Source organism: Octopus sinensis, linkage group LG5 (assembly GCF_006345805.1).
Source record: "Octopus sinensis linkage group LG5, ASM634580v1, whole genome shotgun sequence".
NCBI classification, from domain to species: domain Eukaryota; kingdom Metazoa; phylum Mollusca; class Cephalopoda; order Octopoda; family Octopodidae; genus Octopus; species Octopus sinensis.
The window spans coordinates 29,294,751-29,308,746 of NC_043001.1; the positions used below are offsets into that span (position 1 = coordinate 29,294,751).

At 33.2% G+C, this 13,996-nt stretch overlaps 1 protein-coding gene across 2 annotated transcripts in view; it reads left to right on the top strand.

Moving 5' to 3' along the window:
* The window catches only part of LOC115211732 (2-oxoglutarate dehydrogenase, mitochondrial), a 67,803-nt gene that overhangs the window by 19,798 nt on the left and 34,009 nt on the right, over positions 1-13,996 (top strand). Inside the window, exon 4 of one of the 2 annotated variants that reach the window (XM_029780385.2) lies at positions 9,052-9,154. In XM_029780385.2, coding sequence (XP_029636245.1) covers positions 9,052-9,154 — 103 coding nt within the window. Of the gene's footprint in view, positions 1-9,051; positions 9,155-12,360; positions 12,461-13,996 lie in introns of both variants that reach the window. The other variant, XM_029780386.2, reaches the window with a different exon arrangement.

The following is a 13,996-nucleotide window of genomic DNA, read 5'->3' on the forward strand; positions in this document are numbered from 1 at the left end:
GAGACTGGAGTCTGGTGCAGCCCCTCAGTTTACTAGTCCTGATCAAACCATCCAACCCATGCCAGCATGGACAACAAACATTAAATGATGATGAAAAGATTGCTATCCTGCATTATATCTGCTGTTATTTAAGAGCTTTGGTTATGCTCTGATTTATATGCTTACTATAGTGTTTAAGCTGGTTTGGTTATGATTTTAGAGGCATGTGTGTATTCATTGAATTATAACTCGTAGATCAATTTGATACTTAACCCTGCATTTAATGTGATTTTGTAACATCTGGAAGTGGCTGCAAATGTATATGAATTTGATTTTTATTTGTGGAATATATTTTTTTATCTATTAATATCGTTTTTGTTTCTGGAATTCAAAATTGTTGAATTTTATAAGAATTAAAAATAAGGAACAAATACTGTAGTCAACTATGAAATACTTATACTCAACTTTAAATGAATATTGGCTATATTTCTCAACTATTAAATTTATTCAATTTACTATTTCTTTTTAGCAGTAATTTTCGTATTTCTTTCTATGTGTATTCCTCTATTATTTTTAAATAGATTTTTCAATCAGTGATAGTTAAAATTTTAACTAATACTTAATTTTCCTTGCATGATTCAACTGTTATTTAAATTTATTTTATAATTAGCCTGTTGCGGTACAACCATTTTCTCCACTGAAGCCGAAATAGCTCTTTAACTTTAAATTCCTGGTTTGGTGTCATTCTGTGTCCTGATTCTATTCTTCAATACTTACTGACTGCACTTCATCTCAATGTGTATTTACATATTGTACCTGACTGCTTTTCATTAAATATAATGTTTCAATGTCTGAATTCTAAAGCATTACATGTCTAATTTCAAGGAGAGTGGTCATGGAGAATTCCTTTCTGATTGTTCCTTGAAATGTACAGAAAACTTTTCAACTTCATATTCAGTATATCAGTTGCAATTACCTCAGACCTGTAAAGTGCCTTTTCTCTACTTAAATATAGCAATAAAAAAATGTTTATCATGATTGAAAGAAAAGACAATGACAAAGTGAAAAACCAGTTCCTTAAATAGAGAAGAAATCAATCAAAAATAGTACTCCAATTTAGTTCATTTTAATATTGTATTAACATTTTTATACAATATTTTTTAAAAATAATTAAGCTTTGACTCATGTGTTATACACCGAGATGGTAATTTGTCAACAATTTAGCTTAGGCTATTTTAATTGTTTACAATTTTGAATTAGTAAATACTGACTTAAATAATCTTTTAGCTTTCTTGTTTGATTATTTGTTATTCTAGATTAAGTTTAATTTTAAACATAACCTTTCTTATTTTATTGCATAATTGTTCATGAGAACGTTATAAATTTGATTGCAGTATAACTTTTGTTCTGAACCCAAGTAGTTAATCACCATTAATCATTATTTAATCTGATATTATAGTTTGTGTTGGGAAGAATATTTAGCTTGAAGTGTATGCTTCATATGCACTTGTAAATTTGCAGACATACACCAACTTGGCAAAAATACAAGCACTAAAAAGTAAAACATTGACAATTAAAACTCAATTTTTATGTTTATTAGCTCATTACATTTTTGTCATTATTACTTTGGGTGTATATTTAATATAAATTATGCATTCACAATATATTACAAATGCTTGCAATATGTGTACCAAAACAAAGGTAAGTGGTTGGAAAGTCATATAACTTTGTGTTAGCATAGAATATATTTTTTTTAATATATAATCAGGGTTTATTCAGTTTGTACCTAGTAAAATAAATATTGAGGAAGAGATATCACTTGAAGTTCATGTATAAAACAACACTTAAACATCTTAGAATGTATTGCTTGTTTATTTTAGTGTAAGGGAATTTTCAAACCAGTAACCATTATTACAAATAAAAGTATACCCAATATTCACTGTATACTACTGATAACCACCTATTTCACAAAGGTATGGAAGCCTGATAAAAGCTTTTTCTAGCTCTGTCAGAGTAAGTGGAATTAGTACACTGTAAGTAACAAGTTAGGTTTTTTTCGCTGAGATATTTTGAATATATTTTAAATATAACTTAAAGAAATTTAGGATCAACCACAAATAGTATCTAGAAAGAAACTTTTCCTTATAAAATGATTATTTTTTAACACTTATGATAATGCTGATTAAAATTGCTATTTGATCTCAACTGCTATTCACTTATTTCTCATTATAGATTTTCATATTAAGCAATAGGTTCTAATTTCACTTGCAAATCATTCCAACTCATTAATTTCATTTAATGATGTCCATATGGAAATTGAAGAAAATAATGGGAAGGAATTATCTGTAACCACTTATAGTATCTTCAATAAAAACTTTTATTTCACTTGAGTTTCTTGTCCAAGTCTTCTAATACTTTTACTTGGAATAGCTGTTGATTACAATAATTCAAAATACACTTTACAGTTGTAGTGTTTTTAAATTTGGTTATTAGCATTCTAGATCATATGTGAAAGAAAGTTGTCTTATTAAGAAGCCTTCTTATTTAAAAAGGGATATTCTAAATGTTAGTATGGCATATTGATATTAAAGGTCATATTTAGAATGTCAGTGAAACAATGAAACTTGACTAAAAATGACATACCAGGCATATCTGCATACCTAATGTACTGGAAAATTTTAGTTGTGGCATACAGCTTCTCAAGAAGAAAAAATATCTCACCGACACCCTTTGGAACTGTTCACAATAAATTTAATATCCTTACTTTATCATCATCATTGTCATTGCTTAACATCTGCTTTCCATGCTGACATGGGTTGGATGGTTTGACTGAGGACTGGTAAGCTGGGAGGTAGCACCAGACTCAATCTGATTTGGTAAGGTTTCTACTGCTGGATGCCCTTCCAAATGACAACCACTCAGCAATTGTAGTGGGTGCTTTTTATGTGCCACTGGAATGGGAGCCAAGTCAGGTGGCACTGGCATCAGCCACACTTGAATGGTGCTTTTTATGTGCATTCCAGGTGGCACTAGCATTAGTCACGCCTGAATGCTGCTTTTCATGTGCCAGTCAGGCAACACTGACATCGGTCACACTTGACTGTTGCTCTTTACATGCCACCAGTATGGATGCCAGTCAGGTGGCACTGGCATCGGCTACGCTTGAATGATACTTTTCATGTGCCACTGGCACAGGTGCTAGTCAGATGGCACTGACACCAGCCACAACAACGGTTTCACTTGGTTCAACACATCTTCACAAGTGCAGTATATTGCCTAACGATTGAAGGGTATTTTCAAATAGGCCAGTTATGCGACACTAGCATCGGCCACAGCTACCATCTCACTTGGTTTGCCAGGTCCTCTCAAGCACAGCATATCTCCAAAGATCTCGGTTGCTTGTCATTGCCTCTGATTGGCCCAACATTTGAAGGTTGTGCTTCACCACCTCATCCCAGGTCTTCCTGGGTCTACACCTACAGGTTCCCTCCACTGTTAGGGTGTGATACTTCTTCACACAGCCGTCCTCATCTGTACACAACACATGACCACACCAGTGCAGTCGTCTCTCTTGCACACCACATCTGATGCTTCTTATGTCTAACTTTTCTTTCAGGGCACTTACACTCTGTCGTGTGTGCACACTGACATTACACATCCAGCAGAGCATACTAGCTTCATTTCTTTCAAGCCTACGCATATCCTCAGCAGTTACAGCCCATGTTTCACTACCATGTAGCATGACTGTTTGCACACAGGCATCATACAGTTTACCTTTCACTCTGAGTAAGAAGCCCTTTTTCACCAGCAGAGGTAGGAGCTCTCTGAACTTTGCCCAGGCTATTCTTATTCTGGCGCTTATGCTCTCAGAGCATCCTCCCCTACTACTCACTTGGTCACCTAGGTAATGGAAGCCATCAACTACTTCTAGTTTTTACCCCTGACATGTAATGGAATCTATTTCCTGTACATCTTCCATGTTTATTGCACCTGTGCATCTACCACACACAAAAACTATCTCCCCAGTTAACCTTTCTTTTAATATTGCTGCACCTCTTATGTGTCCATAGCTTATGTCGGGTACATTTCATGGAGCTTCTACCTATGCCTTTTCTACATCATATGTGGCAGAGAATGATGCAAGTGAAACTTAGTTAATTTGAAACAAATGTGAAATAAGATAATTTACACAAGTATTTGATAAAAATCCTGAATAAGTTCAATCACAGTTTAAAGCTTGTTTTTATATAGGCAAGTGTTTATATTAAAACAAAATATTGCTTAATTATAATTCTGCTCAACATTATTTATATGCGAATGAGGTTTTAGTGAATTTGGGGCACTAATTGCAATTGGGACATCTATTTTGCTAGATTTGTTCTGTGATTTTATATGCATGTGTATTTTTTTTCGTTTTCCCAAATCCTACAAAACAGCTAATGAAATACACGCAAGGAATGTGTTTAGAACAATAAGAAAAGAACATAGTAACTTTATACAACCAATCAAAATGTCTAGAGAAACTCAGTTTGTATGATTTATTTTTGTATGGGCAATTAGGATATTTATTTTGGAGGTTTCAGTAGAGAGTCTATCACATTGTATCTATCTAGTCTGCCTCGGTACCTTTCCTCTTTCAACTTTATATCCTTATAGAACTTCTTCCCATGTTTCACAATCAAATCCTCAAAACTGTATGGAAATCTAAGCAGCTATGGAGAAAGTGTACCTTGATGGTCATATTAGCACACAAACTTTTAAAGTATTGAGCATCTTTTGGTTTTATGAACATAAATTTTTTCTTTTCTTTTTTAATCTTTTGTAGAGCAGTGCAATCATGTATCATTATAACTTATATTTTAGGACACCAGGACTATATTTCAGGACAAGTGGTCAAAAGTTTATTCTCAAACTAATATTTTATGGTAATATATAAAGCTGTTACTTATAATTTTCTATTAGTTCTCGAGATGACAATTATTTTGATTCTAGTACTTGAGTGTTGTTTATTTTATTGGCCATAGAAGGATGAAAGGCAAAGTCAACCCAGAAGGATTTGAAGTATATACTGCAAAGCAGTTTGTCTGTTGCTCTAATTATAATAAATACATGAATTTAAGCGTAAAACAATGTTTATCAGCAGAATGATATCTGAACTTAGAAAATCCATCATGTACATAAATGAAACTGTTCATAACCAAAACAAGTTTTATAGGTTGTAAAGATGATATAAGAGACATCTGTCATATAACACTTTTTGCTGAAGTACTTTTAGATATCTCAAGAACAATCTGAGTCAAGTCCTCTATAAGATTATTAGCCTGTTTATTTGAAATATGAAAAATTGTGACTTATAATTTAACCTATAATTTATATAAGAGGAATCTAGATTTGACTACATTTCAATTGTGTATATCTAGTTTTTGATTATTTCATTTTTATTGAGTGGGATCCATAACTTTGCTTTATTCTCAACATATACAAATGGAATGAGCTTTTGAATTGCTATGCTCATCTTTTTTCTTTCAAATCATTGCATTTCAAAAAGTTTTGTTACCATTCTGTGTCAAGTGCTATATATAAATATGTGGGATATACTCAGTGTATATCTTGGTTATGAAGGAGATTAATGTGAAGCAATGACAGTTTAGAATACAAACTATCAGCAGTGTTAAGTTGTTTTTTTTAAATATTTTATTGGTGTCTAAATTTTAAATGTTTATAGTTTTCTTTACACCTGTCACTTAGAACATATGAAATTCATTTATGACGAAAAAGAAATTCCAAAGTAAATCTAAGTTTTATGAATGAGGATTGCTTCTGATTTTCTTGCATAATTTGATGCAGTCTAAAACAACTGGAAGTTGAAATTTAGTTTTATAGTTGAATATCTATGGGCCACAGATCTGCTGTTTCCCCACCCTGCCTTTTCTGTAGCTACCACTGTGACTCCTACCCCTTGGAGCTGGTTGTATTCAGGCCTTTCCAACTCACTTGTCTCCCTATTCTTTTTGCCCCCCCCCTTTCCCCTTCCTTTCAAGCCTTACGTTAACCACTATTTCTCCCAGTCCTATGTCTCCAGCACATTAGCTCAAGATGAGCAGCTACTAGGTTACTCTTGCTGGTCCCAGAGAGTCTGTGAGGGCTCCTTTAAGACCGACTAATTAAAATAATTCACTAGATATTTAGTTTTGTTAGTATATACTACAGAAATATTCCCAATATTCATTTGTTTTTGTTTCAGAATCTATGAAGAACCAGAAAAATTTAATCAGTGGCTGGATTGATATATTTTGTTTGTTTGTTGTCTATAGCATTTCTTAACTCTTAACCTTTACCAGTATGTAGGACTTTTTCCTCTGAAAGTCAAACTTGCATGTTATTTTTGAATTTTCCATGAAAGTTTTATTTTCCCAGTTTTTCAGCTACAGTGTTTGTCAAGCATATTTGATTGTCCTTGTGTGAGGGAACTTATCAAATACATGCACAATCTCATCAGGATATACAGTATTTAATGTAGGACCTCATCTTTGTAAAGAGGGAGATACCATGCCAATGGTGGTAGACTGTGTATCAGTATATTGATGTGTTTCACTTTTGAGGAGTTGTTTAGCATGATGAAACCCTATATTTGCTCTGTGTGTGTAGTGTTATTATTTGGATGAGTCACTATTTGCTATTTAGTGATAGTTTTAGCTTCTAGTGACAAAATTGCTCATTGTGATCAAGCGACAATATTTTTCAGTTTTGCAATAAATTGAAACTTGTTTGTGGAACAGTTGTCATTACTGATCTGATATGTTTATTTCATTAAGCTTAAGTGATGTTAAGGTGAAGCTTTCACTCAGTTTTAAAGTTTCAAATTATTGTAGACACTGATGAAATGCTGCATAAAAGAGGACTGCTTCCTTTATTGCATTTAAATGTTATTGACTGAAATTTGATATTCGTTGAATTTCATACATGCAATATACAGTGGACAAACTATTCATAGAAGAACTCATTAAATTTGAGTAAGATAGTCTTATTCAGTCTTTAGATTTAGTGTTTGTTTTTTAAAATACAAATTTTCAAATGCTAAAACATATTTTGTTCTAAGCATTAACAATATTGATATCTTTATCTTTTGTTGCATTTAGTGTAAAAGGTGGCAAAGATTCATTAATGCACTTTTTGAATAGAAAATTTTAAATGCCATTTAGTAGTTGATGAAGCTATAAAGCTAAATCTGCCTTAATATTTTAAAGTTTTTAAGAAATACTGTGACCAATATTGGTGTGCTAAATAATTTAAGAGAGGTACTTTTTTTTTTTTTGTAGTACAATTTTTACTGTGTAGTTCTTACTCTGACCTACATCATACTTGAGGTCTCTGAAACCAATACAATACTGAAATGACATCCTATTTTTCACAACCTAAATGTTTATCTATTATCTGTACTTCTGCAAGATTTCTACCTCATAAAAAAACATAAGCTATTTGCTTGGATTGGTTGAGATTTTCCCAATGTCTTTATATTCTATTTAGTGATATTCTTACAATAATTCAGATTATTTATTTTTGTCATCAAATGTATCTCCCTCCTTATTAACTTGCATAACTCTTAAAAACTAAATATTGGGTCATCCCATAAATTATGTGATTTTTTTATACTTTTATTTTTCAAAATTATGATAAAAAAAGGTCTTTTTTAATCTAAAATATACTCCCCTTCATACTCTACAATGCTCTTCCATCTATCTGATAGACTTGTGGGGCCCCTCTTCCAGAATTAACTTGTCCGTGAGGAAAAATTCTCTTCCAGTACTGTTCTGACCTCGTCTACAGAATTCATAATTCTACCATCCAAATGATTTTGAAGACTGCAGAATAAATGATAATCAGATGGGGCAATGTCTGGTGAATGTAGTGGGTGGGGCATTATTTCCCATTCAAACTGCTCCAGCCTTTGGAATGTCATCCTCACTGTATATCACTGAGCATTATCCTGATGGAAGAACACCTTTTGTGTTGAAACCAAAGATGGTCGTTTTTCTTCTGGTGCTGACTTAAGCCGCTCAAGCTGTTTGCAGTAGATCTCCTTTGTTATCATTTGTTTTGGGTTTAAAAGTTCAAAGTGGTCTAAACCTTTCATATCCTACCAAACAGATAACAACACCTTACATGGGTGAAGACCTTCTTTAACCTGGGGTGCTTGTGTTTCTCCTTTCCCTACTCACTGTCTTTGGCGATTGACATTTTTATAGAGAACCCATTTCTCATCACCAGTCACTATTTGATCCAAAAAAGGTTTGTTCGTGAATTGTGACAGCAAAGAAGAGCACACATTCTCTCTTGCAAAGTTTGTGAGAAACCCATTGACCCAGTTTGCTGACTTTTTTCATGACATGCAGGTGAATGGTTGAATAACCAAATCCAAGCTTCTCTGCTGGTTCCTCAATAGTTACAGTGGGATTTTGTTCCACCAGGGTTTGTAGGATGCCCTCATCAAGCCCTACAGATTTTCCAGGACAAGCCTCATCATCTAGGCTGTAGTTTCCGGCCCAGAGTTTCCCTGCACTTTCCGTTGCATTGTTGCCTTCATTGAGCTTGTAAAGCAAAATATGCCAAATATACTCCTTTGTCACTTCCATTATAGCTTTGAAAAATTAACTGTCAAAATCGAACTGCACTCTTCAAAACTTGCACTAAGAATAAGGACTAGGTAAAATTACTACCTGTTTTTATAGCAAGTTGATGCAGGTAGTTTATCCTGTCCCCCCCCCCTCCAACTTTCAGTTCATGCAGTTGGAAATAACGCATTATTTATGGGATGACCCAATACATTATATGGAATATTTTGTCAAACTTACTCTTGATATGTATATTATGATTGTTCTTACAAATATGCATATATGTACACACACACACACACACACCACACACACTGTGTTTATTTAAAATAAACAAAAAAACCCATAGTTTTTACTTTGTTATCTATTAAAAGGAGGAGAGCTAAATACTTGGTTCCTTACACCATATTCTGTAGATAAAACTGTATGTCTGTTCGTTTTATCTTTCCTTTTCAAACAGATTCGTGGCCATAATGTAGCTAAATTGGATCCTTTAGGAATTGCTTCTGCAGATTTAGATTCTGAGACTCCACCAGAGCTAATTCTGACAAACTATGGATTGGGTATGTATTGAGAGCCACTGTAGGATATGTAACAATTTTTTTGGTTACAATTTTCAAATGTTTCTTTTTTACATTACTTCCACATTGAATTCTTCAACTGATACTGCTGTAAAAAAAAAAAATTGTTGCAATATATTCCAAATGAAAATATCGCTGATGATAATTTCAAATATTGTTTTATGCATTTGAATAATAATAATAATAATAGTAATCATCATTATTTAATGATGATGATGATAAAATAATCATGCTGGCATGAGCTGGACTGTTTGACAGGATCCAACATGTGTGTTTGTAGAGTGAGAGCTGTATGGTGGTGGAGAAATAGAAATAATTTGGTGGCTCAGAGGGATAATCGGTGTAAAATGTGGGTAGAGATAATAGTTTAAGGATGAAGAATGGATATCAAATGAAATGGTTAGAGAGATGATGGGCTGTGAGGGTATCTTGAGGAAGATGTTGGGCAAAGGGCCCAGTTGTGCATAAACTGGCACTCTGCTATGGTGATGAGAGTTCCAGTTGATCCAATCAATGGAACAGGCTGAAATTAATGTGCAAGTGGCCGATCTCTCCTTGGATATGCAAACCCTTAACACACTTCTCACAGAGATTCAGTGTAACAAGGCTGGCCATTTGAATTACAGGTACAATTAAATTTTTGCTAGCTGGATGGACTGGAGCAATGTGAAATAATGTGTCTGGCTCAAGGACACAATGCACTGCCAGGAATCAAACTCACTACCTTTATGATCATGAGACAAACACTCTAACCACTAAGCCATATGCCTTCAGAACTTAGTTTTGCAGACTTGGGTGGGTCTTCTTGAGACCTGCATATCAACACTCGTCCCAGACCTTTGTCTTCATTCTCTGTCTTCCTGGATTCTTCTTGGCTCTCCCTTTTCTGTGAACTCTGATCCTCATATTGCATGACATTTGCAATTCTCTTCCTTTCTGCCTCACCTTTAACCAAGTATACTTGTCACCTAGCTGTCCTTTTAGCCATTTGGTAATGCTTCTTGCTACCATGTTCCTTCTAGGTTTTCCAAGCCTGTCTCTTACCCCTTATGAATCGCGTAACAGAAATAGGATATGCTCTATATTGCAGGAAATATGAGTTTTGTATCCCACCATTCCTTTATTAGAGGACAGTCTTTTTCCTGGTTGGTAGTAGAATTTAAATGTCTTCTGTGCAGTGCCCAAGCGGGGTCTTGTTTTATATAAGGGATCATATTCTCCCTCATGTACTGTTACACTGATATCTTGTATATGTAAATATCAACAAAACTTTTAAAAATTACATTCTGGTTTTGATACTGGAGATACAAAGGCTCACTGATGGTTTCTGTTGTTGATAATCCTGGATAGCTTCTTTATTCTCATTGTTATATTTACTACAAAAATACTGAATTTGGTTCAGATATTAAAGATATTTAAAAGTCTGTTTAGATTTTACCTATAGGTTTCTTCCAAGAAGTTTCAAAGAGAAATTCTATCCTATCTGTTATAGGAGGCACAAGCACTTTCACACACATGCATACATATGATGGAAACTTCTGCCTACCAAATTCTCTCAACAAGGCTTCAGTTGACCCGAGGCTATAGTAGAAGACACTTGCCCAAGGTACCATATAGTGGGACTGAATCCCAAACCATGTCATTGAGAAACAAGCTTCCTAACCACGCAGCCTATTTAAACATTTTTAACTCCATTGTGTTTCCAGAATAAATTCAGTTTTGCTGCCATAACTGCTATCATTATTGGAAATAGAAATATTTCATTCCTTTTTTCCAACATGTTTTTCATTTGAATATCCTTTAAATTTGTTGTTACTTCTGAATGTGAAGCTGGTATCTTATTGTTTCAAATATGGAAAAAAGTTTTTGAATAGATAACAATGTCAGAAGAAATATTTAAAAAAAATTCAGAATTTTTATGTTTCTATCTGTGACAGGCTTTCCATCCTTACCACTGCCTCTTTAAAAATAAACTTGATTCATTCCCTTTACAGCTACTGTTTAAGACAATCCTAATCTGAGACTGTTGTCACTATATATGTATATGTTTCACGAGTACATATATCTGAATGTATGTATGTGTGTGTATTTGTACAGACATACACACACACATTGCCAATGCTCTCTATGGTTATTGCTGTGTATCCTCTTTTGTCCACCTATTAGTGCTAGCTAGGCAGTTCCCATCACCTATGCTTGACCCTGATCGTGACAATCCATCCAAATCATGACAGCTTAGAAAGTGAACATACAGTAATGGTGTTGCACAGCAAGTGTCTATCTAGTTAAATTAGTATAATAACAATTTTTATGTTAATATGAATAAGTATTTACGTGCAGTATCAAACAGGTTGGTAATTTAGGACGGTGAAAAATTTTGGACACTGTCATATGTGAAAGTGTTAAGTAGTAATGTACGAAATTGATTATTGCCAATTTTGGTTTTACGTTCATATTGATCTATTCATAGGATTACAGTTAACTTCTACGAGTTAATGGCAGTCCTTTGAAATTTTTGGTTGATATTAACAACTATGCATATCGAGTTTATAAACTTTATATATTTTCATTTGGAAGATTTTGTTTCACTGTAGTAAACAGTGCAAGAATTCATACAATGTAATGTAAGTTGTTTAACAAATAGTTTTATTCCAGGGAATAATGAAGGCTAAATAAAAGATCCTACCACCTATTTACAAAAATTTTGATTTGTAAAGATATTTTTTGTAATTTCACATTCACAGCTTGAAATAATGGTTAAGTAAAACTTGATGAAACTGTTAACTAGTAATTGACTCCAAATATATATTACTTTTATGCTAAAGTTACTTCTATTTAAATTTTTTTTTCTTCTACGCAGCTTCATCATCATCATGAAGTAAGCTGCGTAGAAGCAGAAAAAAAAAACATTAATTTTTTTACTGAAGGAATTTGTATAAAAAATTATTGAAATGTTATAATCAAAAATTTAATAATAGGTAGTAATATCTTTTATACACACGTATATTTGTGCATGTGTGTTTCAGGCCTACAATTATACAAACACTAATTATTTGTTTTTCTTTCAGTGCTTTGGAGAAATTCGTTTTGCATCTGACAGTTGAGATGAGTTTTCAGGGATCTGGATCGGTACTTTCATTCACTACTAGTTCCTAATTTGTGTCTTTTTTTGGTTTCTCTCACACTAGATCCGCGGTCATGAGCTAGCTGCAGTTGATCCACTTGGCTTAGATCAGCGCTCAGATGGTTCATCTATGTCCGAGATTTTAATCAACCATTACGACCTTGGTAAGGCTAGGTGTCTGATGCTGCTACTGGTATAATTCTACTTGTCAATGTTGTCACCAGTTTTCTAAGTCTTAATATTTCATTATTCTATTCTTTTGCTAATGAAAAGATATTCTGTTTTCTCATTTTCTTTCTCTCTGTTTTAATTTCCTCTGTTCTTTCATTCTTTAAATTTGGTTGGTTTTGTGCTTATCTTCTTACATGTAACTTCTATAATTTTTTAACTAATTCATTTGATCACATCATCCCTCTCCTTCATAAAGTAGTCTGAATTTTTTTGTCAAAGTCTATTGTTCACATTACTAGATTTACTAGACTTCAGAGTATCACTGGAAACAATATTCCATTTTATTAATTACTGAGCATTTTGTTAATTTCGGAAATGTTAGTGACATTGAAATAGATAATTGTTGGCAGTTGCACTATGTCTTTTGGTGTTCCCCTTCCCATTTCCTTCTTAATGAAGCATATTATTGTTTCCTGAACATTCATATTCTTATCACAGTCTATTTCAGTCCTTCCAACACTTTTTTCGGTCCAGTTGTTGCAAAATAGCTTAAATCTTGCAACAGTACTTTAAATTAATTACTTTGGTTTCTCATTTAAGTCCTGTAGGAAAATTTTGTATTGCGTGTGCTTGTGTATTTGTGCGCATAGACGTTATAATTTTGGCAGTAGTTTAATGCTTACTAAACATTTTGATTTGTTTTTCTAAACTTTAAGTGGATATTTATTTATTTTTTATATTTGTTCAGCTCAGGAGTTTTTCACATCAGTATCTGCTTTTTTGTTAAATTAGTAAAATTGCCATGATTTCACACTTTAATATGTGCACACAATCAAGTGTGTGCATGCATAGTCTTTTCAGAAGTTGTTTTGTTTTGGTTTTCCTTGAAAATGAGAATCGGAGTATATTTTTAGAGCATGTTACTGCAATTATTTTAGCATGTTGCTTCATTTACATGTGTTCTTTATTGATATGAGTAAGTTGATTTGCTCATAACTACTTTGTTTAGATGTGTATATTATGTATTCATGTTCTAGCTAAATTTATCTTTTTTTTTTCCTGTAACGTGTTTTATGTGTAATGCAAGTAACGCTACTAGTGTACCAATGCCTTCAATAATCGTATGTTGTTGATAAAATAAAGTTTAACTAGTTATTGCACATTTTTCATAGCTTCCCAATCAAGGCTACTCTGAGGTTCAGCAACAATTTGAATTTTAACCTACAGTTTGTTGGTTATTAAATTTATTAAAAGTAAAGTTGTTACTTAGCCCCAGGTTAATGTTGATTGAGTAGCAACAAAAGTTGTGCTTGTAAGATCTTGCAGAAACTCATGGCTTCAGTTTGCAAATCATTTTATGCTTAAGAAGCACTGACAGTTTTGATGGATTTTCATGTGTGACAAATCTTACATGTAAATTACTTGAAATCTTGTGTATGTTTTCTGTTGTAAAGCTGTTAGTCTGTATTATGAATGCAAGTTAAAGTTTATGTTGCTGATCCAACTGAAAAGAAATAATAAATAAAATT